General features: G+C 41.6%; 1 protein-coding gene across 1 annotated transcript in view; it reads left to right on the top strand.

The window, feature by feature from the left end:
• The window catches only part of rgs3a (regulator of G protein signaling 3a), a 179679-nt gene extending 158220 nt beyond the window's left edge, over positions 1 to 21459 (top strand). The window contains exons 15-19 of the mRNA XM_084746463.1: positions 4429 to 4499; positions 15972 to 16073; positions 17882 to 17943; positions 18931 to 19097; positions 19226 to 21459. Coding sequence (XP_084602589.1) covers positions 4429 to 4499; positions 15972 to 16073; positions 17882 to 17943; positions 18931 to 19097; positions 19226 to 19426 — 603 coding nt within the window. The 3' untranslated portion in view covers positions 19427 to 21459. The remainder of the gene's footprint in view (positions 1 to 4428; positions 4500 to 15971; positions 16074 to 17881; positions 17944 to 18930; positions 19098 to 19225) is intronic.
• Positions 21460 to 25052: the final 3593 nt, after the last annotated feature.

Raw genomic sequence — 25052 nt, 5'->3', positions numbered from 1 at the left:
TCCATCTTGGATGCCGTCCATGTTGTTCTCTTAATACCTCTGCAGATGGGGTCAAATGGCTGTGTGCTGCATACTTTACATTATGATTGTGAAAACACATCCAATTAGCTGCTTGCTAAGAAAGCGGGCACATTTCACTGTGTGTGTATCCATGTGAATCCCATCCAGCTGGAACATAGCAGTCTACTGTGAATGGGCATCCATTCCTTACACGCTGGCACCTAGTTGAACAAAGGCAGGCCAAACAAGCAGACAACTCACCCCTGATCTCCAGTGGCTACACAGCATAATTTGTTCTCCTGATGCCTCTGAATTATCCTGTCCCTGGGGGGGCTACATCGGGACGAATGTCTCTGGAGAGGGCAAAGTTTGAGTCGTTTTCGGATTGTTTTCTGTGGTTTCAGGGGAAAGCCCGGCTGACGGCTCCGTGGGGACTGGGACTCCCCTGTTGTGCTGTTCCCGCTGAGATTACTGATTAGATTTTTAGTCTCTCCTCACCCTCACTGACTAAATACCCACTCATGCAGTCTACAGTAATATGACTGAGCTGATTTTGAAAGAGTGATTTACTTCAAGAAGTGGAGGATATATATCAGACATTTTATTCTGGGTTGAGAACATATTTTATTGGTTTTGGTGATAGCACTGTTGATAAAAGAAGAACTGATGCAGTTTTTTTATCTTAAAGGGATAGTTCAGATTATTTGAAGTGGAGTTGAATGAGGTATTTATGGTAGATGCCAGTCGACATGCCCCCAGTTTGGAGAGGAAGAGAGGAGTACCAGCACAGAAACTAAGCAATGTACTGCTGTGGACAAGGTCAGCCGTAAATCTTATAAGCCAACCCGACTTCACTGGCGAAATTAGAAATTTTACCTCGCGAAACACGGGAGTTGCTGGTCAACAGCTGTCTCGATTAGCTAGTTTATTTGTCTTTGAAATGTTTGATTTATATAGCAGCGGTCTCCTTTCCGAAAACGGCTGTCAGACACCAAGGTAAAATGGTGAAAATATTCTAAATATCTCATACAACCCCACTTCAAATAGTATGAACTATCCCTTTAAGGTAGGAGTCTATTAATGATTTAATAGCTCTGTCTGTTTGGCCATTATATCCACATTAATAATAGTCTTTTCCAAGCATTTCTTTTCTTTTCTTTCAAGCGCCACCAGTCATAACCAAATACCATCACATTATCTCTAACCGTGGTTAAAAATATAATTTTGCACATTCTGTGCAGTACAACATAAACTTGCAAACATAAGTCATGCACATAGACAGGGATAACAACCCCTCCACATGCACTGTACAGGTCGACAGGTCTTTGTGCCCATCAAACTGCAGCTCTAAAAATATATTGTTCCTGCTCTTAGCTTGAACCTATTTTTAGACAGCTCCTGCATAGCTTACACCCATTCACCTTTCACAGTCAGCTGTGACTTTAGTCAGAAAGCATCGAGCGCATCAGTGTACACTTCCTGTAATGACCTTCTGAATCTCAGTCGGAGGTGGTACAGAGATGCCCTGCTGTCATCCAGGATTGTATCAGATAAATCCATTCACAGACACCAGAAATTACCAGGTAGTTAACTTATTATCGCTCAAATAGGACGAGACAGTAAATCTTTCAGTAAGGGTGCTGCAGTAAACAGTATCAAAACCTGCACTGAGGTCAAGGAGCAGTAACACAATGTCCTCACCCACACCAACACTCAGCAAGGTCTGATTTACAGCCCTGACATGAGGAGTTACAGTGCTGTGCTGCTGAGGGAAAATCTGCTTTTCTTTATCATGTTTTAGTGAGGCGGCCTCATCCAAAAGGTAATAAATGAAAAGCAATTTCAAAATTGGCTTATATTTGCTTGGGTCGAGATGATGACTGCCAAGCTTTTTTTTTTACTAAGAGGTCGGTGCATGAGTCAAGTAGTGTGGATCACATCCTTCACCCTCCAGTGACATGAAAAAGGTGTTAAACTTGGTCAGCATTTCAGAAGGCACCAGGTCGAGTGGGTCATCAACACAATATTCAGTATAAATAATTCATCTAACGGCTGCTCCTGTTATTTGCAGTTGTCAATCACTTAAATAGCTTCACATGAGTGACGTGGTGACCAGGATCAACTCCAATGCAAAAGTGCAGCAGGATATGTTACTGTGGGCGGCTGGTTTATGAAGGGAGGCTCAACATAGATGGATACATGATGGAGGAAATGTTTGCTCAAGGACTTGAGCGTTATTGTTTAAATACAATAACAGTCCCCCAAACACAATGTGTGCACACATTTTCACTGTATGCATGCACAATTGGACATATAAACACACATCGGTTTGTTTGTATTACTATTCTAGTGAGGACCCTCATGATGCGATGCATTTTTAGCCTCGAACTATAGCTTTTAGCATCACATCTACAGTACATGTGTAGCCTTAACTTCGCTCTGAAATCAGTTCTGAAAAGCTCATTTTCTTTACTGCAGGGTGTTGGATGAGCAGTTTGATACCACTCTCATGAAGCCACAGCCAAGATACGATTAGCGTACTCACAACAGCTTCCTTACTAGCTACTCTATAAGCAATCATAACTTGCCATTGTACTTAATACCTCTATCCATTTTTGAAAAGTGGATAAGGTGGCATATTGTGTGGTAGAGGTATCCTACATCTTATCTAAATGGCATCGTGATTTGAACGTTGTCTGGTATTAGCACCAAGAGACGGGGGGTCCATTCCTTGCCCAGTTCTTGGATATAAAAGTCTGATGCTACCTAACCTACCTGAACATCATTTTTATTTGAACCAGGCACGTTATATTTGTGTATGTAGATTTCTTGGGGTGTTGTGTTTTTGTGTTTTGCATTGACTTCAGAGTTAGTTTGAAACCACTCTCCTGTCTGTCTGTTAAATATGAAGTTACAGCCAGGAGCGTAGCTTAGCATAAAGACTTGAAACAGCTTCCCCCTCACTCACTCAGCATTATCCTACATCCTGTTATCATACCTAAACAGCACCATGACTCTCTTAGTGTTTTGGATATAAAACAAGTTGGATTTAAAAGTTTGATGCTACTTTCATGAGTTATTTGTATTTGGATATGTTACATACAGATTTCCTAAGATTGTGATGCAGACTTCTTCCTTTTAACTATTAAAAAAAGAAAAAGACTGGACAGGCCATGAAAGAATGTGATTCATGTGATTGTTTCAATGTAAATGTCTGCCCAAAAACGTGTAAAATAATATAAACATTGCTTTAAAGGGGTACGCCAAGTGAAATCTATCTTTTGACACAACACTCTCCCGCTGTCGGCTTGAAAGGTGACTGTAAAAGGTTTGTGGCTTCCTCACTGATGGAGAACAACAGCTGTGTTCGGCTTGAAGCCAGGCAGTTATTATGGATCCCAGTGGTTTAAAAAAAAGTGTTTATGGCAGACAACAATGTGAAAAGAAAGTAAATATGGATTGTTGTGTTGCCACTGGCAGAAGTTGGGACCTTTGGGGTTTTGAGAGGTTTCTGGAGATGTATGATAAGAATTGATTATCAAGCTGCTGTTCTCCCTCAATGACAAAACTACACACTTTACAGCCGGCGTTAAAGCCCACAGGGGGTGAGTGTTTTAGGGTAGAGTGTCACTAAAACTTAAGCCTTGAAGAGGTGAAGGCCAGTTCTCAATTTGCCGGAAATGTCCTCACTCTGAAGGTTGAAGCTCAAACTGGGTCCCACGAAGACAGAAAACACGCAGCATGTGTTACCAGCTGTGGCCGGTATCTAACTCAGATTCAACTGTGTGTTCCTGTAATACAATGGCTCATTATTTAGAGCCACACACACACACACACAATGGGGCAGCTTCAAGCCATCAGATTAGTGCAGATTGACCCCTTCCCCACCCTGAGGCTACTTCCCTTTTCCTCTGAACCAATCGAAGTGGTGGGTTGGCAGAAAGTGTAATGTGAAACCAGGGGTCCTGGCTCGACACTTCAAACCCGGGGCACAGTTGGAGGCCAACAGAAACAACAGCCGTGGTCTTTCACGCTCTCTCACTCTCACAGAATTTCCTTACTTTGTTATAGCCAGACACACACTGTTTACAAACACCATCTGCTGCACACACACAGTCACACACACTCAGATCCATTCAGCGAGATACAGACCTTGAGGGATTTTCACTGTGGACTGCTGCTGCTGCTGCTGCTATGGATTAATGGTTTTAGTGGCTGGCGTTGTGTGTTACGGACTGGACAAGTCTCAGTCGAGACTAACTGGACACTCGGAGGACTTGATAGTCGGCTAGCCAACTTAAATTGCCTGCTGGAGCTACTTATACAGATACTGTAGCTATAGCTACAGTATCTGCATGAGGCTACAAGGCCTTCTTTCTGTGTGGAGGCTGGATGATGCAGTGTTTGCTCTCCTTCATCTCCCCTCAGCTGAGCTCCGGATCCCCCTGTAGCTGCGAGGTCGGGCCCGAAGGGACAAAGAAGAAGAAATCCAAGAACCTGTGAGTAAACCTAATGTAATGTAAACTTTCAATTTCCCTGAAAATTGCAAACAAGAAATGGTGTGTTTTTTTTGTTATTTTTAAACAGAATGTGACAGTAACATCCCTATTATGTAGGAAAACAAAGCTTAAAAAGATTAATTCATGACGACTACAGTAGCATTTGTCACTTCTGTTCTCATGCAAATTTAATCAACACATGAATCCAGTCAAAGGGTGACATTTTCACACCCTGCTTTCACGTCCATTATTTTAAAGGGATGTCTTTCCTTGTGTCCAGACTAATGGTTAACCCTGTTTCAGCACATGGGGGGTTAATTGACTTATTCTGACAATGTGTTGACATGGGTGTGATTGGATTAGAAGACTGGACATATATTTTAAAACCCTCATTTAATCAGGGTTTGCACAGGTGCTGGAAAACACTTGAATTTTAATGTTGTATTGTCAAGGTTTGGATAAAGCTTAAAAGTGTAATTGCATTTCGTTCATAATTTGCTATCTGACTGAATAGTTTTAGATTAAAAAAATAAGTCTGGGAGAATGGGACACATTTTGAGACATGTCATCCTTCTGCAGAATGGTATCACAAAATATATTTTTAGTTGTTTATAGCATAGTAACACCTAATTTATTGTGATTTAAGAAGTGAAATAATCATCTTGAATGTATATACATATAGTAATGTATAAATAATATTTATTGCAGCTGTAAGGTGCTGGAAAACCTTCAAAATGCAACTTGAGAAGTGCTTGAATTTGGCTTTGAAAAGGTGTAAGAACCCTGTTTAATACATGTTAATTTAGGGGGATTCAAGCTTAAGTGTTACATGCAAATATGTTCAGCATTTTAACAGACTGTGCAATACCTGCACATGTTGACAGACATATTTTAGACTTAAGGTGACAGTGAAAGTTAATCATTTAACGCTGATCATCATCTCCTTAATTAAGTGGTAAATGATGTGTGTGCCGCTGAGGAGTGTGCTGCCATATGGGTGTCTCAGTTTCTCTGTGGTGTGAAAAGTAAGGTGTGTGTGTGTGTGTGTGTGTGTGTGTGTGTGTGTGTGTGTGTGTGTGTGTGTGTGTGTGTTTGTTTGGGTGTGTCAGATGTGTGTGTCAACGCCTCAGTGATTCATCAGCTGTTGATTGAGCTTCATTCACGCTCCCGTTCATCAAGATGAAAGCACATTTCACGCCGTGAGGACAATAAAACCACTCACGCTGGTTGTCCTTGGGCCTGATAGCGGCCCATTCTTCTGCGCAAGCTGTGTTTTTATGTTGTTTAGTTAACCGGCAGATTAAGTGATTAAGATTCCACAGACCCTTTTCTAGAGTCCTGAGTGTGTTGCCCTTTCTGTCAGCTGTTGCAAACAGCTTCAGACCTACTTTACTGCCTTAATAAAACAGACACTTCATTGATTTTTAAGGATGAGAAAAGTGTTTTCTTGTCTACTTTTAATGTTTTTTTTTTTTGTGTGTGTTAGTTTGCAGAACAACCTTTTTCGAAAATCTGTGATGAACTTCTATTTTGTTTTAGACATGGCTTTGCAACAAATTATATTTACACAGTTTTCATTATAATAACATCAAATAGAATTTATTGAGTTGATTCATTATATCTTGTAGCAAAAATAAAGAATCATTTGATTCTATTCAACTAAAGGATTGACACACAGAATAAAAAGAGTAATGACTCACCGTGTACCTGACAGTTTCAGTCACGGCCACATATAGTAACTCAGCATTTGTTTACATAGGTCATGGTTAGCAAACAGTGATTCGCCTTCTAACAATCGGTAAACAAACATGTATCATGGTGTTAGCTCATCTAATATTACACATCACTCTGTCCCTGTGGAGGGTTCTTTTTAAGATAAGATAAAAAAAGGCATTTATTGATTACAAAAGGAGAAACTCTGGTGTTGCAGAAGCACAAGGACAGAAATAAATACATTTAAAGAGAAACAAGTAAAGGAAATAATAATAATAATTATTAAAAGTACGTAAAAGAAGAGTAAAAACAGAAGCTAAACAAGAGCAAACAAGACAAATAGTGTTTATACAATCCCCACGATCACAGTTATACTTAAAATAATAATAATGCAATACTGCCATCAGTGACTTATAATTTACGTAGATCAGGGGTCTTCAGTGTTTGTCCACAGGTCATGGACCCCTCATCTGATGAAGATACAGAGCAGGGACTCCCTACTACATAAACTGCATTAAATATTTTCTAGCCTTCTTTTGCTTGTGCTTACCTGTAGCTGCTAAGTCAGCTGCAGTTGTAGCGTGGCTAATGTTAGCTGCATTCTCTGCATCCTCTTGCAGTGACTCTGAGGACGCCCAAAGAGTCGCAGACCAACAGTACTGTATTATTACAGAAACATGATGTAGTGCATCATGTAATATACAGTATAATTTATATATGAGACATGTCAGCTAGTCCTTTCCGTCATTATGGCCGAATGTTGACACTTTTAGCTGTTGCCAGGTCTGTCTTTATCACCACTTCTTCTCTTGCATTATAGGCTACCTGAACTTTTATGAATTAGTAAGGATGCACATACTTTTGTTGTGCCTCAGTCTCTATTTTTTCCACTTGTCACATTAATATCTGATGCTAATTACGGTAAATGGGTTCAGCTATGTTTTGTGCTCTTTAAGAGCCGTCTGTGCACAGTTGAGACACTGATGAAGGCTGCATGGAAAAAACATTTCATTCTCCGTGGACAAAATGACTCCCCATCATTGACAACAGCCCTTTTCTGTCATCATTAGTCAATAATAACGAGGACAACTCACAAGGCTTTCCAAGCATGATGGAAACATGTTTACACACTTGACTTCCGTCTCCTATATTTACCACCTTAGTTTCCATTAAATTGTCAATGTGACGAGCCTGCTATCACTGATAAAGATTTCTTCATCATCAGTATTTGTGACCCATTTTCAGCCTGTTGTCATTATGCTGCACTGTAAACCATAGTAGGGGCAGTGTACTACACAAAATCATATTAAGTTACACTAATAAACATACCCTCGGTACAATATCTTTCTGTGTAACTCGGAGGAATACAAAAGCAATATGTTGCTGCTGTAGATAGAAATCTCTGCCTTTCTATATACCCAAGCATGACGGAAATTAAATTATTTCCCCTAGATGCTGGAGACTGATATATAACATATAGCAGATGTATATCAGTGGCCGGCAGGCGCCTGACACAGCCGAATCATGCTGAGGAGAAGCAATTTAGAGCTTAAATTCATTCTTTTGTGTGGTGGTCTCAGTCTGGCAATTACTCTCAGTATCGATGTAAACACTCTTTTCTCGCCTTAATCACCATAATCATCATTAGTGACAGCAGGACTGACTGAAACAGATCAATACACAATGTAAATATCTATAGAAGAAGGAAATACATAGCATTTTTCACTTAGCCTATTAAATCTGTCCCACAAAGCACTCATGCATCGTTTTCAACAACAAAGACGCCATTCTGGTCATCGACTTCCTAAGCATTCTGGCTCTTCTTTCTCCCTTTCCATTTTCTTATTTTCAACACTTTCACTCAGTTTTGCTCCCTGTGTCTAGTTTTCCGGATCCAGCACAGCTGTTTTCCTGAAATTCTCCACATTATCTGCCTCCACCCCCTTCTATTATCATTATCACCTTTTGTTTTTACTGAGTCCAGGTGTTCTTCTCTCCCGAGCGCTGGATCCCTGCTCAGCTTTTATCCCGCCTTCCAGCAAGTAGCAATAAAGCCATAAACCTACAGCACATCAAACTACTGCACCAGAGTCATGTGTGCAGAAACATGAGCATCAGTTTAGAGAAATGATGCTGACCCAGCGGCAATGCTTTTCATTTTTTGGGGTGTATTTACTACCACAACAAGAAACATGTACAGCGAGTACTGACATACCTCAACTTGAGTTCATAAAGGCAGTAAATACAGACAGATGGAAAGGGCAAAACGCAGTGTGCCTGCGAAGTGTTTATTACAAACACAACATCAATGACCATCTGTGTTTGTGTTTCTGTGTTTGACGTATGCATGGCTGTACTTCACATACTGTACTATAGACATACGCCTGTCGGAAATGATAGACTGGTGTTTTTTCACAGCATAATTCTGATTCTGTGCCATTCCTGAAAGCAGCTTGTAGGTAAATAGTTAATATCATCTGGCTTTGCTTCCAATGTGACTGCAAGCTTCTGTTCGTGTGCTGTGACAGTTGGTCAAGGTGAACGTTGGGGCTGTAGTTAGACATGATGTACACTGATGTTGTTGTAGAATCAGTGTAAAGATTCAGTCATCCAGCTTATATATAGACAATCTAAACATACTGAAAAAAGTTAAGTCATCTTGCAGCCCTCAACTGACATTTCCTCGAGGAACGTCACTTGAATGATTGGGGGATACACACTTACTCATAGAACTGAGGTTACATCCTTGTAACTCATTATGCCTCATCTCGTTACTCCAAAGGAGAACAGCCGTCCTTTGAGGGGTGGAGGGGGGGCAGCTGACACTGAGTGAGAGGTGGGGTACGCTCTGAACAGGTCATCACAGGGCTTACACTATTCACACTCACATTCAGAGATGAATGGGCGATTTTAACTTGCTGATTGCCCTGACCTGCACGCCTTCGGACTGTGGGAGCCCCAGGCGGCCGGCGGGTTTAACCCCAGAGCCTTCTCCCTGTGAGGTGACAGTGCTAACCACTGTGCCGCTCTGGCAATCGTCATGTTTACTTTAATTCTTTAATAGAGAATAAACGTCGCTGTGAGTGGGTTTGCAGTTGCAGTGGCTTTGCAAGATTTTGAAACGTGTTGGAGAAAAAACAAGCAGTCCGTGCTGCGCAGTCACAGTTCTTACAGTCCCTGTGGGATGGTTCTGTAGTCGGTGGTGGAAAGTACCTTAGTACATTTACTCAAGCACTATACTTAAGTACTTAATTTGAGTATTTCCATTTAATACTAACTTAGTCTTTAGTTACTTGCCATTTCAGATTATTACTACAAAATAAAACAACTAATAAAACATGTTTGTATGTTGTTATTATGTTATGAACACAGTCATGCATCACTAAGTATAATCTGTTGATATAATAGATATTATTATAGAATCTGAGTACTTTTACTTTTGAGTAAATTTTAATAATTTGTACTTTTACTTGCAGGGCTTTGTTTAGTTTTTTACACTGTGGTATTACTATTTCTGAATAAGTAAAACATCAGATGTGTAGATTTTTAAGGAGACACACTTCAGATACGCTGTAGTCCACAGTGGCGCATCTTTAAAAGCACAGACGCAGAAGCTACACTGTAACACACAACCATGAATCAAGCATTAGCACTTCTACTTTAAGGTTATGATATCATGTTAAAAACAGACGTTGTATTTCAAAGAACAGAAACCACACTGAAAAGATTTAGATAGAAACTGTAGTCGTCTCAAAACGAATCTGTGAGATAAAGTTTAAAGCTAACAAGCTAACAAGCATCCAGTGCAGAGAAACTATAGATGAGATAGTTTGATATTTTGATGTGTTAAGTCTTTCTCATCTCCTAGTAGCTGATGTAACACAGAGCTCTACTGCTGCTTGTCACCTGGGACAGATGAACACATCATTACAGTCATCAAGTCACCTATTTGGTTAGAAAGACAAATGTCATCTCAACTTACTAACCCATAAAACTAAAAACCTGTCCAGGCCCCAGTGGAAGGAATCTATGCTCTCTAAACACTGCACAGTGATTGGGTGAGCCCAGGGTCCGCCTTTTCCAGACCCCCCGGACTATATAAAGCTCCACCAGAGGCTCTCAGGGGTTAGAGGAATGTGATTGTCAAACAAACCCCTGGACCCTGAGCACTGGCACGCCTGCCTGACACACGCTTACATGCAGTCAAACTTCCACACACACCAAGAGATCCTGCGTACAGGCTGGCACCCATGTTTCACACTATGGTCGATTTCTCAGAGAAGTACCTTGAAAGGTAAGAGCAAGGCGGCGTGTGTGTGTGTGTGTGTGGTTGAGTGTGTGTGCATGGGTTCATCTGCACTTTGATTTGCGTTATCAAGAATTAGAAACATCTGAGGGGAGGGTGAGGAAGGAGTGGGTGGGGGCTGTTTTGCCTCCCACAGGAATCTTTCAGCTCTCAAGCTGGTAGGAAGCTATCTGACCTCTACGTGGATCTCATTTGACAGTCGCAGTGAGGGAGAAGAATCCCCCCGTGAGGGTGAAGCGCTCCAACTATTTTGGAGGAAGGAAGCAGCTTTAACTTCTAACTTGAGGCTGCCCCTTTTTCTTATTATACGCAGCCTGGATTTCAAGAATAGGATTGCTCATGTGGTCTTTGTGGCTAGGAAGGTGAGTTTGCTCAGAAATAGAGCTCCTTTTTTTGGTCTCGATTGAGGGAGACTGTGAGTGAGATGGTGTTATATTTATGGACTAAATTTAGGACAATTCCCCTTTTCGCTGTTCTTCTAGGAATATTGCAGGGTGACGTTGTCTTCTTTATGATTTGTGTGCTTATTGTTTTCTTGGTCACACTTTATTTTACAGCAGTAAGATGTAACAAGCTGTACTCTGTATAAAATAAGACAAAAACTAGAAACTAAGTTAGAAAAAATGTGATTTTACTTTAGTTTACATTTCAGTTCTGTTATGTGTCCCTAATTACCCTCTAATAGAGTCTAATAAGGGTCCAATCCTGTCTTATGAAGAACTTATTATTTCTAGTTTTTTTTTATCTAATTTAATACAAAGTACAACTTGTTATGTTTTATTAATGTACTGTAAAATAAAGGGTGCCTGGTTTCTTTAATGTTTTGGACACGTATCTGCTGACTGTTTTGTCTGTGAAGAAAGTACAGGACAAACACAGACAATTTGTTCCCATATCTGTTTTTTTTTTAGACAGATCTCAAATAGTGTAAATGTTATTTAAAGTGTTCCAGACACACTGACACAACCCTTGACCCATTATACTGGCACAGACAGAGCTGCACAAACAGACTTGTGTTATTTGTGTGTTTTGTGCTGCATTCACTTCACAGGCACACAGCCTTCTGTAAACAGAGAGTGGCAGAGAGGATGAAAACACGCTGCTCACCTTGGGCTGCTGTCCCCACCATCTGTATGTCAGTTTTTTGTTACTCGCTGCCGGACCCCAGATCTCACAGGTCAGGCTTTAACAAAGGGTGAACTCTAATCAACAAAGCCTCGCGTAGCAAACAAACAAAAATAAGTGGGCTGAAGTGGGGCAGTGGATTTGACTTGTGCTTTTATGGTGCGTTATGATCTGCAGTACGTCTGTCTGCAGCTCTCCCCCATGTGCTCCCTGAGCCTTTCCCTGGGAGTGCGGCCTACTTTTCAGAACACCAGGAATAGCCAGCGGGGTGCTATTAGTGCGTCTAATGTGAGCCAAGCAAAGAGGGAATAAAGAGTACAGAAACCTGCAGATAATTGCGCCGCTAAAGACCTCTCGCTCCTTCACTCAAGCACATAAAGTGTTCACTTCTCTCATGCACAGACACAAGCAGACACTCAGGTGTGTGTGTGTGTGTGTGCGTATACACCTGTGCTGCAAACATGAGCATGCTGTATTTAGTGAGCTCGAGGGGCAGTGGAGCGCACATTTCTGGGCGCAGCATGTCAGATCAAAGATCATCCTAATTTGATAATCCTCTGCAGAGCATGTGTCAGTCTTTCAGCAGATTAGGTTAAGTGTGGGGGTCACGGGATGTAATAAATCCAGCAGAGTGCGATGCAGTACGTTGCTAATTGTATTCGTGCTGGGGAGGTATTAGCAGGCTCAGCTGGAGAGATACAGGAAAGTGTCAACTTTAAATACAGAAGTTCTCACAGTGAACAGCTGTGAGAAGTGCCATTAGCACATAAAGAACAGAGGTGCAAAGAACACTGGGTAGATTAAGTGATGTGACTCTAAAAATATGTGTACCCATTTTTTTTTTTTTCTGTTAAAAATAGCTGGCCCCTTTTCCTGCTGTTTTAATTCTTAGTTTAGAGTTCAGAGTTTCATTCAAGAGGTATTATTTGAATTGTGTTTAGGTGATTAGTTATAGTTAGGGAGCTTATTTTGCAAATCTCTGGTGTTGTAACAATGCAAATCTCTACGTCTGGAGGACGCAGACATGTCTGTGGCCCTCTGCATGACACTGTTCAAAGAATGTGTCTGGCCTCAGCGCTGGGGAGGCAGAGCTTTGTAACTTACCAATTACTTTACACTGAAAGGAGTTGAAGTACAGCGAAGCGACACCGGGGATAAATTTAGTTTGGTTGACTAAAGCTACTTAGAAAAAGTAGTTCAAACCGACAGTGTGCAGTGGGCACTTGTTCACAAGTCATACATAAACCACAAAGATGAAATACTCCACTATTCATGGGACATGCTTTGATTTGAGACCAATATTATTTATACAAAATATAATAATCCCTCGAAAGCAGTTAACACTTGTGACGAGGATATCTAATGGAGACAGGATAATTTTATAATTTAACAATAAATGTTAGTGTCCAAAATGATATCAGGGCACTGAAACAGTAAACTTTCATCGATAGTTTTGATAATTATAAATAACCATGGATATATATGTAAAACCTGAATTAATTAAAAGGATAAAATATATATAATATATAAAAAACTCTAAAAAATCAAGACAATCTGCATTGTGTTCAGTAAATGCATATCAGACCATATATCCACCGTTACCAGTATAGACAGGTATGGCAGCTAAATAACAATGAAAATATGAATGTGGTTGGACTACCAGTAAGCTACTGTGAAATGTAGTTTAATCACATGTAGTTCACTGTTCCCTAACACTGTCTGCCCTCACTGAGGGAGATGTTGACTCCTAATTGAGCTAATAATCACACAGGCACTTTCATTTCTGACTGTATCGGCTGAGTTGTCTTGCAGGAGGAAAAGCTCCAGAAACCTCACACCTCCTGCAGTACAACAGAAGAAAGTGTTACTGCAGTCAGCATGTGGTGCTTTAAATGAGGCAGCCTCATGATATGTAATATTTATCGCACGTTTTTCAAGAAGCGTCTGTCCCGCATTTGATTTTCCTGAAAGATAGGTGGAAAGATAAATCATGGGATGATGTTTACAGGTTTGACAGAAGTAAAAGAACGTCTCACGAGCAATCTGTTCTGCTCGAAAGGCCTCAAAGTGTTTGTGTTTGCAGTATCCATCGACACCCACATGGTGGCAGGATAGAAACACACATTTCCCTTAAAGTGTCTGTTGTTATGACATCATTGTCACATCCCTCCCATGCAGGCTCAGCTTGTATAAAACCCAGACATAAATAATAAAGTCGTCTTTTGTCAGGCCAACAGAATACTTTCCAGCCCTTGTAAAAAAAAAAGACGCGTTTCTTCTCCTCCTCACATGTTACTGGCAAGACAGAGGCTCTTTTTTAGCTAACACATGCACAGCTCGAGACCTAATTGCCTTGAGCACGACCTAAAAATAGAACAATCTAATGAATCCTGCTCTGATGTTATGAGTTTATTTAACAGCAAAAGAGTTTTTTATTTGGGTAATAATGTCCTTCAGGCTGCAAGCTATTCACAGGGATGCTGCGTTAGAGCACCCTGTTGTTTCCCTGAAACAGAGGCCCTAATTCAGCATCTGGATTGAGCCTGATTCATACAGGGCACTTAGTTCAATCAATGGATGAGTCATAGCTCCACCAGCCGTGCTGTGCGGCCGTTCAGGTATTCCTTAGGATCAGAAGTGGAATTCATTATGAAATGTGTCCGTTTCTTCGATCTCTCTGTCGTCTTTTATCCATCTGTCTCCTCACATTGAATTTCTCTTTCACATAGCTTTTTGTAGATTCCGTACCATTTTTTCATTCATTGGTAGGTCATTTTTTAAGACGTTTTCAAAAAAGAAAAGGCCTCTTGTGGTTCTCTGATCCGAGTGAAGTAATCTGCACTGGCTGAACCCCTCCCCCAAAACCCCAAACACACCCAAATCAATACACCCACAAAGTCACACTCATCCCGTTTTTAAAGGAGCTATTCAGCAGCTGCTTCCAACAGCTCATGCAGTCATGTTGTATCATGCGTACGGGCATGTTTCTACCTTTCCTTCCCTCGGAAAGTTGGAAAAACTCACATCAGAGGGGCTGACTGTGCTCTCTGTTCACATCGGCAGCCGCGCTGTGTGGCGCATTTACGCCTGCATAAATTATTCCACCTCCCTTCACACACACACATGCACGCCCAGGAGGAGATGGGGAGTTTTCCAACACCTGTGAGTGGCATGAAAGCACCGTGAAGTGGGCATGAGTTGGCACAGGTGCAAAGGAGGGGATTCTTTGAAATGTTTGTGTGGGCCTCCTTTCATCCAGTACAGTATTTGTGCCATTCTGCAGTTGTGTGATCTCCCGCCGCCCGCTGTGTGTGCATATTTGAATGATAAGTGTCTATAACTGGAAGCCCTGTGTCTTAATTTGGGGTGTACATGCTCTCGGGGGGGCTGTGAGCTGGCATTGGGACAGCTTGCAGTGATTAGGGCCGGCGAGCGCTGCATTATTAGCGGGCCAGCCAATCCACAGTGGAAATCAAAAGCAGGGACTCAGGAAATGGGTGTTGAGTGAGGTCACATCCCAATGAGGCAGCACGTGCTCCAGGTCGGGAAAAGCCAGGACACGTACCATGGGATTATGGGAATGCGCAGGATTCTGAAGCATCCCAAGGGGACTGAGGGGTGGTGCATCACCTTGTGTGAGATTTAAGGTGGCGTACGTTCCAGCGCAGGGGGTCTGAGTTTGTTGGAGGAGGGTGAAACATCCGAGGTGGGCGGTCAGGAGGACTTTTGGATGCTGCTGCCGCCGCTGCTGGAGGGGTGAGGAGGTCACTGTGCCCTGTTGCCTCGGCCCTGGGTCAGCTCCCTCTCAGCAAGCCCTCCAGGCACATGGAGAATGGCGTGATGAAACAGAGGAGTGAGGATTGAGTCTCTCTCCTCCTTCTCTGCCACATTCGCTCAGTCCCTGCCGAGGAACCTGCCAGGGACGCATCCACAGTACAGGAAAGACTGTCAGAGATACTAGATTGACAGGCGAAGCGAGGAAAGGGGAGCTTGACAGCTGCCTTTTTGGAGAAAATCTTGTCCCACCATACCAACACACCTGGCTGAAGACTACAATGTACACAACATGGCATTTATTTTCATCTTTTCTGGCACTTTTTTTTGGGTTTGACTCATGTGGATTGGATTTACAGTTGCTGAAGAACTTAATTGGTGATTCCATGCCTTGGATTGTTTGAATGTGGACTTTTGGACTTGGACTCAACACACTTTCTTCTCTCTTCTCTGTTCCATTTTCCTCCTTCAACTTTCCCCCTCTGTCCATAAATCTGCCTTTCCCTCCCGCCAACTCTCCTCTCCTTCCTCTCGTCTATCTGTCCTTCACTCAGGGCCAAAGACATGAAGAATCGGCTGGCGTTCCTGCGGAGGAGGAATGAATCCCCAGGAAGCAACCCAGCCAGCAAGTTAGACAAATCTATGAAGTCAGTCAAGTAAGTGGCCACTTCCTGACAGTAGCATGTGCATTGTGGGCGTGTGTGTGTGTGTGTGTGTGTGTGTGCGAGGCTGTTTTCTGAGTCTCGCCACAACTGGTGATGACCTGGCCTTAGAAGACAGACATGTGGGCAGAAGCAGTGAAGGGAGTGTTTTTGTATCATGTGGCATTAATAAAACTTGTCTAACAATAGTAACAAGTAAATTGTTTGGGTGCAGTTTTTTTAATTATCTAGAAAATGTGTTTAAAAAATGTAATTTATTCATAATATCAGTGGTTCTCAAGCTTTTTTTTTTCAATAATGCACCCGCTTTGAAATTCAGCTAAGTATCTCCTGAACAACACAAAACAAATTTGGTAGCGATGCGCCATCAAAGTCAGCTAATTAAGGTAAATCTCATTAACACGTTCTTTCTGATATTGAGGGTATTTTGTTGGCACTGTGTTTGGTTTGATTCCACTTCTTTTATCATTTTTTTCCACATTTCAACCACTTATCCGTTCTCTTGATTTTCATCCGTCACGTTTGTTGCTTTCTTCTTCTGCGAAGTCTTACGGCAGCAGACAGTTTTCTGACTGCTTTGAAAATAGGAATATTGAATATAAAATGCTGTTTACTCAAATATTTTTATTGAACTTATTTTGGTTTAATTATTTTAGGAATTATGCGTGACGTTTTGCATTAACGCACAAGTACCCGTTGCAGTATTCTGAAGTACCCCTAGGGGTACTAGTACCCCTTTTTGAGAAACACTGAAACAACATATATGAAATATCAGAGATTGTTTCCATGTTTCTGTTCCAGTGTCTGTGCTTTGGTTGGAATTGACTTCACAGGAAGCTAACAAAATGTTAAAGCGTCAAAACTCTCACTCTCACGTTTTACATATTATAGCCACAATAAATGTCCTTTGTGGAATTATAATAATAAATATAGATTAATGATGTTATTAATTAACATTTGGCTCTTATTGTGAAAATTAACCTGGTTTTGTATTTTGCCAAGCAGCTGCTTCAGCTAAAGCAATGTTTGCACATATGTGCTTCAAAAGTAAGAGGAAAAAAGTTAGATTGTACAAATAAATCTTCAGTCGATCAAACAATTGATCAAAGTATAGCACCTTTCATACAGGGTAGTGCAATTCAAAGAGTTTAACAGATGACTGATAAGTTAGAACAAGTGAAGGGAGTGAAACAAAACCTAAAGATAAAACAGAAAAAAAGACAAAAAATAAAAATGATTACAGTGACATACATGATTTAATGATTTAAAAGAAAGTGAATATTGACAGATGTCAAAACAAGATTGGCTAAAATGTTCCTAGCAACTTTTTCTAACTGTGTCAACAAGGCTTCAGATGTGGATCAGAGATGAGCGCTGTGAAGAGGCATGCTTTATAACCATGCACAGAGAGGATGAGAGGCAGCAGGGGGCAGACAGACGCTGGAGGTGGGGGGAGGGGGGAGGTCTCTAAATCCGACAACACATCCCCATTGGTCGGCCGAAGCCCCTCCCCTCCCGCCTTCCAAGTTACATTCAGTGGGAATATAAAAGCCTCTACCCCCACCAGCGCGAAGCAGACAGACAGACTCTCAGTGTTGTGCGCATCCACGAAGCAGAACTGAATGTGAGGGGGGGGAACAGACCAGTAGACACACGACCAGCGGAGGGAGAGGAATTACACGCTTCCACTTCGTTTCCATCTCATCTACCCAGCTTATAGACAAAGTTCTGCGGATGGGTCACACAATGAGAAACCTGGCAGAGATGGGCTTGTTAAAGAATCGCTCTGCTTTCATCTGCAGGCCCACCCCGGAGGAAGCGCTGAAATGGGGGGACTCACTTGACAAGCTGTTGGCACACAAATGTAAGTTACTTTTTATTCATTTTCCTTGTGTGTTACTCTTTTGTTGTCATCTTTTCCCTGCTTTACATACAATCTTTTGTTTGGATAATTTTTGAGAGATGTTTTAGTGCAGGACAGTGGGTAAATTTAGACATAAGGAGCTTGCATGTGGTGGAGGGGGAAGGTGGCGGAGCACAGGAACTATGTATGTGTTGATGTATGGATTACACACACACAAACACTGCCGCAGTGCATTGCAGCAAGTTTACCTAATCCCAACGGACAGAGGCCATGCGTTACAAAGAGAGCCTGAATCAAGCGACCTGCATGTGTTGCTATTTTGGTTTCCCACAATTCATCTCCCACAGCTCAGTCCCAGCCAGCGCCACATCTGTTCCTCATTCAGCTCTCTTTTTCTCCCTCTTCTTAATTTCCTCCCTTCCACCTCTTACCTCACTCCTGCTCACCAGAAATGAGGTAAGAGATGACCGTCGTGCGCTGGCTTCGCTTATCAGCGTGGGTGATTCATGGGAACGGAAAGGTGCAGACGGGAGCAAGTGGGCGGACGCGGCTTCCTGCTATTCTTTCTCGCGGATGCCTTCTTCCTTAAATCATTAACGGGACCGAAACTTGAAAAGTGCCAGAATTAGTCCTCACGCTAAAACAGTGACCTCTTTGTTCATTCACAACATGTTTATAGAGGAATACATAGCTGCCATGCTGCATAGTAAGGAAGGAATGGGTCAGCGGGGTGATGTCACTTAAAGGATTTGAAAATGTGCTGCGGTGTGGAACGTTTTTCTACTTTATTCCAACCACATGACTCAAAAAAGCCGTCTCACACACACACACACACACACACACACACACACACACACACACACACACACACAGAGCTATTTTAGGAGCTGAAACTCCGAGGAGCACTTCGGCTGCGAGGTTGCCATGGCACTTGAGTCAACTCTTCTCTTGTTTATTCTGTTTCTCCTCCTCTCTGCTCTCCCTCAGATGGTCTGGCAGCGTTCAGAGCTTTCCTGCGCACCGAGTTCAGCGAGGAGAATCTGGAATTCTGGCTAGCATGTGAGGAATACAAGAAGATCAAGTCACAGTCCAAGATGGCCTCAAAAGCCAAGAAAATCTTTGCAGAATACATCGCCATCCAGTCTTGTAAAGAGGTGAGTGAGAGCGTACAGAACGCGTATAAATATAGCGCCAAAACATGCATTTTCACCGTTTCTGCTCCTTCACAAGAAAAACACAATCTTCTACTTTTCTAACTTTGTTTTATTCTGTTCTCCCGCAGGTAAATCTGGATTCGTACACCAGAGATCACACTAAGGACAACCTGCAGAATGTGACACGCTCCTGCTTTGACCTCGCACAGAGGCGGATATACGGGCTGATGGAGAAGGACTCATACCCACGCTTCCTGCGCTCAGAACTCTACTCGGACTTAATCAACCAAAAAAAGCCCAGCTCCACTCCGACTTCATCTTCATCATAAGAGACCAGAAAAAGATATAAGGAGGAGTGAAAGATGACGATGATGATGATGAGAGAGAGAGAGAAAAAAAAAGGGGCAGACTTGAAAAAGTGGGTGGGCGGGATGTGAGGTTTGCCTTTTTTATTTTTATTTTGTTCTCGTGTGTCTGTCATCCTGTCCACTATGATTTTTTTGTTGTTGTTGTGGTGTGAGAGGACGCGGCAAAGCAATGGCACTGCAAAGGAATGTAGTTTACACAGTTACCAGGTGGCTGGATGAATGAATGGACTGATGAATGGATGGATGGATGGATGTTGCTTAAAAATACCGAAGCCCCACTGGTGTTCGAGGGGCTGGAGCAGGAGCTGGACGCTTGTCTGATCACTGTCTCTCTTTGTTTAGTTTTTTTGTCAGTCGTGTTTTTAAGTTTTTGTCCAGTTGTACTGGAGAAAAGGAGGGGTTGCTCAGAAAAAAACCCCTGCAAGACATGAAGACAGTCCGGTACTGTTTTGTCACTTTTTTCCTTAATTTCCTTTTAAAAATCCCCTCCTTTCCTCCACCTCGTCTCTGTGAAGCCACTTAAAAGCTGTCGGTACGACACAAAGTTCTTCTTCTTTGTCTTTTTTTTTCTGTAAATCAGGCTGTATACTGTATGACAGAGGGGGGAAAAAAACAAGATGTCTGATTGAAAGCTAGCGCTATGGCTGTGTTTCACTTGCACCTCTGTTAAAACACCGTACACCCCCCTCCCCTTCTCTCCAAGCTTCTGTAAACAGCTTTCACCTTATTGAGTTCATCCCAAGACTGTGGAAAGATACTGTGAGCGATCAACAGGGACAACGACGGAGACAGCGGTGGGCAAAGAACACAAATACCGGATAGACTGGAGCTGTGAGGAAACACAGATGTGTGCCGCTCTCACATTAAAAGACATTAAAAAGTCACATTCAAAGCCAGTAATGGAAAGAAAAAGCGACGACTTGCTTCCTGTCTCCAAAGACTGTTTACAACAAGGAACGAAAAAAACTCGAGAAGAAGAGAAACTATTCCGCGCAGCCAAAACGACGTTTCCGTTAACATTGTAGCTCATTTCTGGACTAACCGAGGAAGCATTCTCAGGACATTGCTATGACAGGTTTTCCGGCTTGGTTTATCTTCTGTTTTTCTACACACTCTCACTGTTTTTATATGTGTTAGGGTTCCAACCTGCACTCCCTAGTTCTCTTTCTGAGCAATACACAAGAAGTTGCTCGAGGAAAAAAAAAAAAGCTTCATGTTGTATAAAAAGTTTGCCTATTTATTTAGATTAACTTGCTGGATGCTTCTACAGACACCTTCACCTCCTCTAAAGCACTCAGCTAAAAGCTCTCACTTTTTTTCCTCTTTAACCACCAAACAGGTCCAATGCTGTCCTGAACTTTAAGTGCAATATTTTTTTTTATTTTTTATTTTATTTTATTATTATGTTTGGTTTGTTTCATTTTATTTGGATAATTTTTTGAATTTTTATGGGGAAAGACGAACGGCTTGAGCTCTGTATTAACTTTATTTGTTAAGAAAAAAAAACTTAGAGCTATAAGGTTGACTTACAACGCAAACTTTCAAGAAACATAAGTAGTTTAATGAATTTTAAGCAAGTGATTCTAACTGTGTGTTAACCCCCGGCAGCAGGCAGCTGGGGGCGTTATGGTTGTAAATATAATTCTTTAAGAAAAATATGTGATAACACATTAAAAACAAACAAAAACAAAAAACCAATAGGTCTCTGCTGGTGATGAATGTGGGACCCAGCTGTATCTATGTAAATATGAGAGACTCAAAACTATAAGATGACATGTATTGTTAAAAAAAAAAATACAAATAGGTGAGCAAGAGCAGGTACAGTCTGCTCTTTTCCCTGGTCATACACTGCTTGTAAGGAGTTTTCTGAAATGCATTTTATCATTTTCACTGTTTACAATTCAAAATGCATCTCCTATGATAGCAAGTGAAAACAGTAGAGTACATTTGGTGTCATTGCTAATGATAAATAAACCAACCAACTGATGAAGTAACGTGTGTTGTCTCTGGAGTTTTATTAAAATGTGTATTTGCCCATTAATAATGTCACAAACATGCTGAGACTGAACTTGACCGGAGCTGTTTAAAAATCTGGTGTGCAAGATTTTCGGGCAGAAATGTAATATAATGTTCAAAGTAATGTTTTCATTGGTGTATAATCACCTGAAACTAAGAACTGATGTGTTTTTGTTACCTTAGAATAAGCTGATTATATCTAGCGAGGGTCGCCTTCCATGGAGGCCGCCATGTTGCACCACCATGTTTCTATAGTAGCCAGAAATGGACATACCAAACAGTAACTGTAGACACATCTTTTATGTTTTTTTGGGCGACGTTGGCAGGTTCTCCTACACACTTGGAAGAGGAGAGACAGATGAGATGTTTGAAATCTGCAGGCTCACCGCTAGATGCCTCTAAATCCTACACACTGGTCCTTTAAAGGAATTATTTGACATTTGACACATCGACTACTGTGTACATTAAACATGAAGCTAAAGCCAGTAGCCACTTAGCTTAGCTTATCATGAAGACTTGAAACAGCTTTGTTAGCTCTGTCCAAATTAATCTTCCAGCATCCTAAAGTTTAACGACACGTCAAGTAACATATCTCCTTTGTTTAATTCTTTTAACTGAAAAACTTTGAGAACAAAAGTTGTGATTTTGCGGGTAGTTTCATCAGTGACTTCAAGGTGATAGAAGAAACCCCACAAAACCCCCACAAAACCACAACTTGTCACTCCACACTTCAGAATCAGACTAGCTGTTTGCAGTCTTTATGCTAAGCTAATCATCTGCAGGGACAACCTTCATATTCACAGACGTGAGAGCGGTATTGAACTCCTCTAATTCTTCCAATTCTGTACAAGAAAGCGAAGACGCGTATTTCCCAAAATGTCAAACCACACTCCATTGAAGGGATAGTTCAGATTTTATTTTTTTTTATGCTATCAATTGTTTTTTATTTCAAGGCGCAGGGAGGCAGGAGGCAGAACAAATTCACTGCAACAGTAAACATAATATTAATGTGTAACCCGCTATGACCATGAAAAAGGTCAACCCCAACAATCTCACCCCTGTGGCGACCAGTACTCTCCCCTCCCTCTGTACGTCTAAATTTTATAATACATAAATTCATAAATTAACAGTCTTACAGCAAAATGCATTTTCATGCATCATAAAATCTTACATGTAAGGTATTCAAGTCAGCAGCTGTTTAACATCTGCTGCTGCAGAGGTCAGTGTCTGAATGAAGGATTCCATCTTTTTCGCTGCCTTAAGAACACGATATTTGATTCAAAATCAACAGCCTGGGACAACAAGGTACATGCACATCCAGTAAATTCCGATTTTTAGAAGTGGGGCTGTGATGAGGTACTACGACAATCAGTGTATTATCTACAGGAGATGGGAGAAACCAGCAGGAGTACCAGCATTGGAAGCCAAGCGATAAACTGCTGTGGACAGGGTCAGCAGCATAATGTATTTTAGCCACCTTAAAAAGGCCAGCCTGAGACAAAGTTTAAGAATAAGTAATATTTAGAATATTTTCACTGCTTTACCTTTTTGTCAGACAAACTTTTTTGATGGGAAACCCAAATTTATGGTGTGTCTTTATCCTGTGTCTTGCTGGTTCTTCAAACTGGAGAATGAAGTGTGAAGTATCCCTTTAAGTAACTGAACAAACGAAACAACATGTCATACAAGAAAATTCTTGTTTAGCACATTTTGGGTGTTATTTTCATAGTTTCATTCCTGTTGGTAATGATATAATTATGCTCATTAAGTTAATTGAGGAAGGAAGATCCAAGTTGTTAAAAAATGTTAAATAATGTTCTTTGATTTTACATAACTTTCTATGAACTCTCAGAAAACTGAAATAAATGTGTTTGTTTCCACGTCTTGTCAGTCTGAAATAGTTGACAGTGGAGCGAAGACACTATTGAGACACAGTGACACAGAACATGAGGACTCGTCCTGATTTCAGCTGTCCTCTTCTGAAAACGGTCGGGGTTTTTGGGGTGTGATGAGAGGAAACAGTTCTGTGAGGGCAGTGTGTGTGTGTGTGTGTGTGTGTGTGTTTGTCTGTGTTTGGGGGGGTTTGATCAGTCTGAAGTGGCGTTGGAAACAGTAGTAACAGCGCCTAATCTTCTTAACCAGCTGCCATCTGTTTTGACAGACACAGCTTCTTTTTCCAAAAGGAATTGTCATCAGCTTCTCTATCGGCGCTCTCGGCCTGCTTCCTCTCCATCTCGCTCGTCTCCAGAACCCACGCTTCCATTTTTTTTTTTTTTTTTTTTCTAACGCTCATCTCTTATGCCATTCAATGGAGGTCCGGCTCTGGAGCTGGATTCCTTTACCAAATCCTTTTGTTCCAAGTTTCCTTCCTCTCTGTAATCTGTGTAAACCATATCACAGTGCCTGTCATTGTTTTCGAATTTAGATGTCACGTGAGCCCAAAAACACGCCAGCCCGCACTTCCTGCTCAGATCTCTTGTGTCCTGCTATACCAAAAATGGCCGTCAAAGTTTCCTCCGCTGCGTCTTTTATCTTACTTTGTTGTCAGGAAAAAAAAAATTGTCACCAGGATATGGAGTGTTTATTATCTTTATTTGCAGCTATGTTTCAGTGTTGTGCCACATTATATAGATATCCACGTCTCGTCTGCTGGACTACAGGGAAATAAACTTCCAATACCTGTTTTATTTATTGGTTTGTCAGTTCAGCAGAACTCACAGTGCACACGCTTCACACAGAAAATAAGACAAACTGAATCTTATTATTTCAAAGTTCTTTCATTAAAAACAGAACAAATTAATAAAATCTTAAAGGACCAGTGTGCAGGATTTATTGACATGTAATGGTGTGCTTGCAGATTGCAAACACCTTGCCTCACAGTCCCGTTCCTGGAGAAACTACGGTGGCCACTAAACTCATGCAAAGCACAAATGGCTAAAGGTCATAGAAAGATGGCGGTGCAGCATGTGGAAGAGGACCCTCTGTAGGTACAAACGGCTCATTCTGAAGTAACAAACACACAATAATTCTTATTTTCAGGTGATTATACAGCAATAAAAACACACTTAAGAATATTCTGTTGCATTTCTGCCTCATTCTGCCCACAGATCTCAATAAATCACAAACTGGACCTTTGAACTAATAGATATTTTGATGAAAATAGATGCCACTTACATGCCTACTGTATCTGTTCAATGGCACATGAAGCTAGGGGTGATTAGCTGACTGACTTGACGCCCCATGAAAGTGTGGTGGGAATACTTTCTGTAGTGCAGTGAGTGAACACAGCCTCGGCCCGACTCCTCCCCCCCAGCCAATCCCCTAATCAGGGCCAGGCAATGTATGGCACCTGTTGGCCTTTGTTCTCCCCCTGTATGCCTCCTGCTCTGTCCCCGCTGGGGCTGTTCTTGGTGTTTGCCCCGGTTGTGATGTGTTGGCTGGCCAAGTTCTTTCTTTCAGGAGCAGAGGGACGTATTGTTGGGAAGCTCGGCACCCTTCACTTTTGCATAAGTGAGTAAAAGCACTGGGACACCATATAAACTGCATCATTTTTTGTTGTGAAGTATGCAGT

The sequence above is a fragment of the Lutjanus erythropterus genome, chromosome 20 (assembly GCF_056507025.1).
Source record: "Lutjanus erythropterus isolate fLutEry1 chromosome 20, fLutEry1.hap2, whole genome shotgun sequence".
In the NCBI taxonomy this organism is placed as follows: domain Eukaryota; kingdom Metazoa; phylum Chordata; class Actinopteri; order Lutjaniformes; family Lutjanidae; genus Lutjanus; species Lutjanus erythropterus.
The sequence above is the reverse complement of the archived record's forward strand: the minus strand, read 5'-3'. Positions and strand labels throughout refer to the sequence as shown.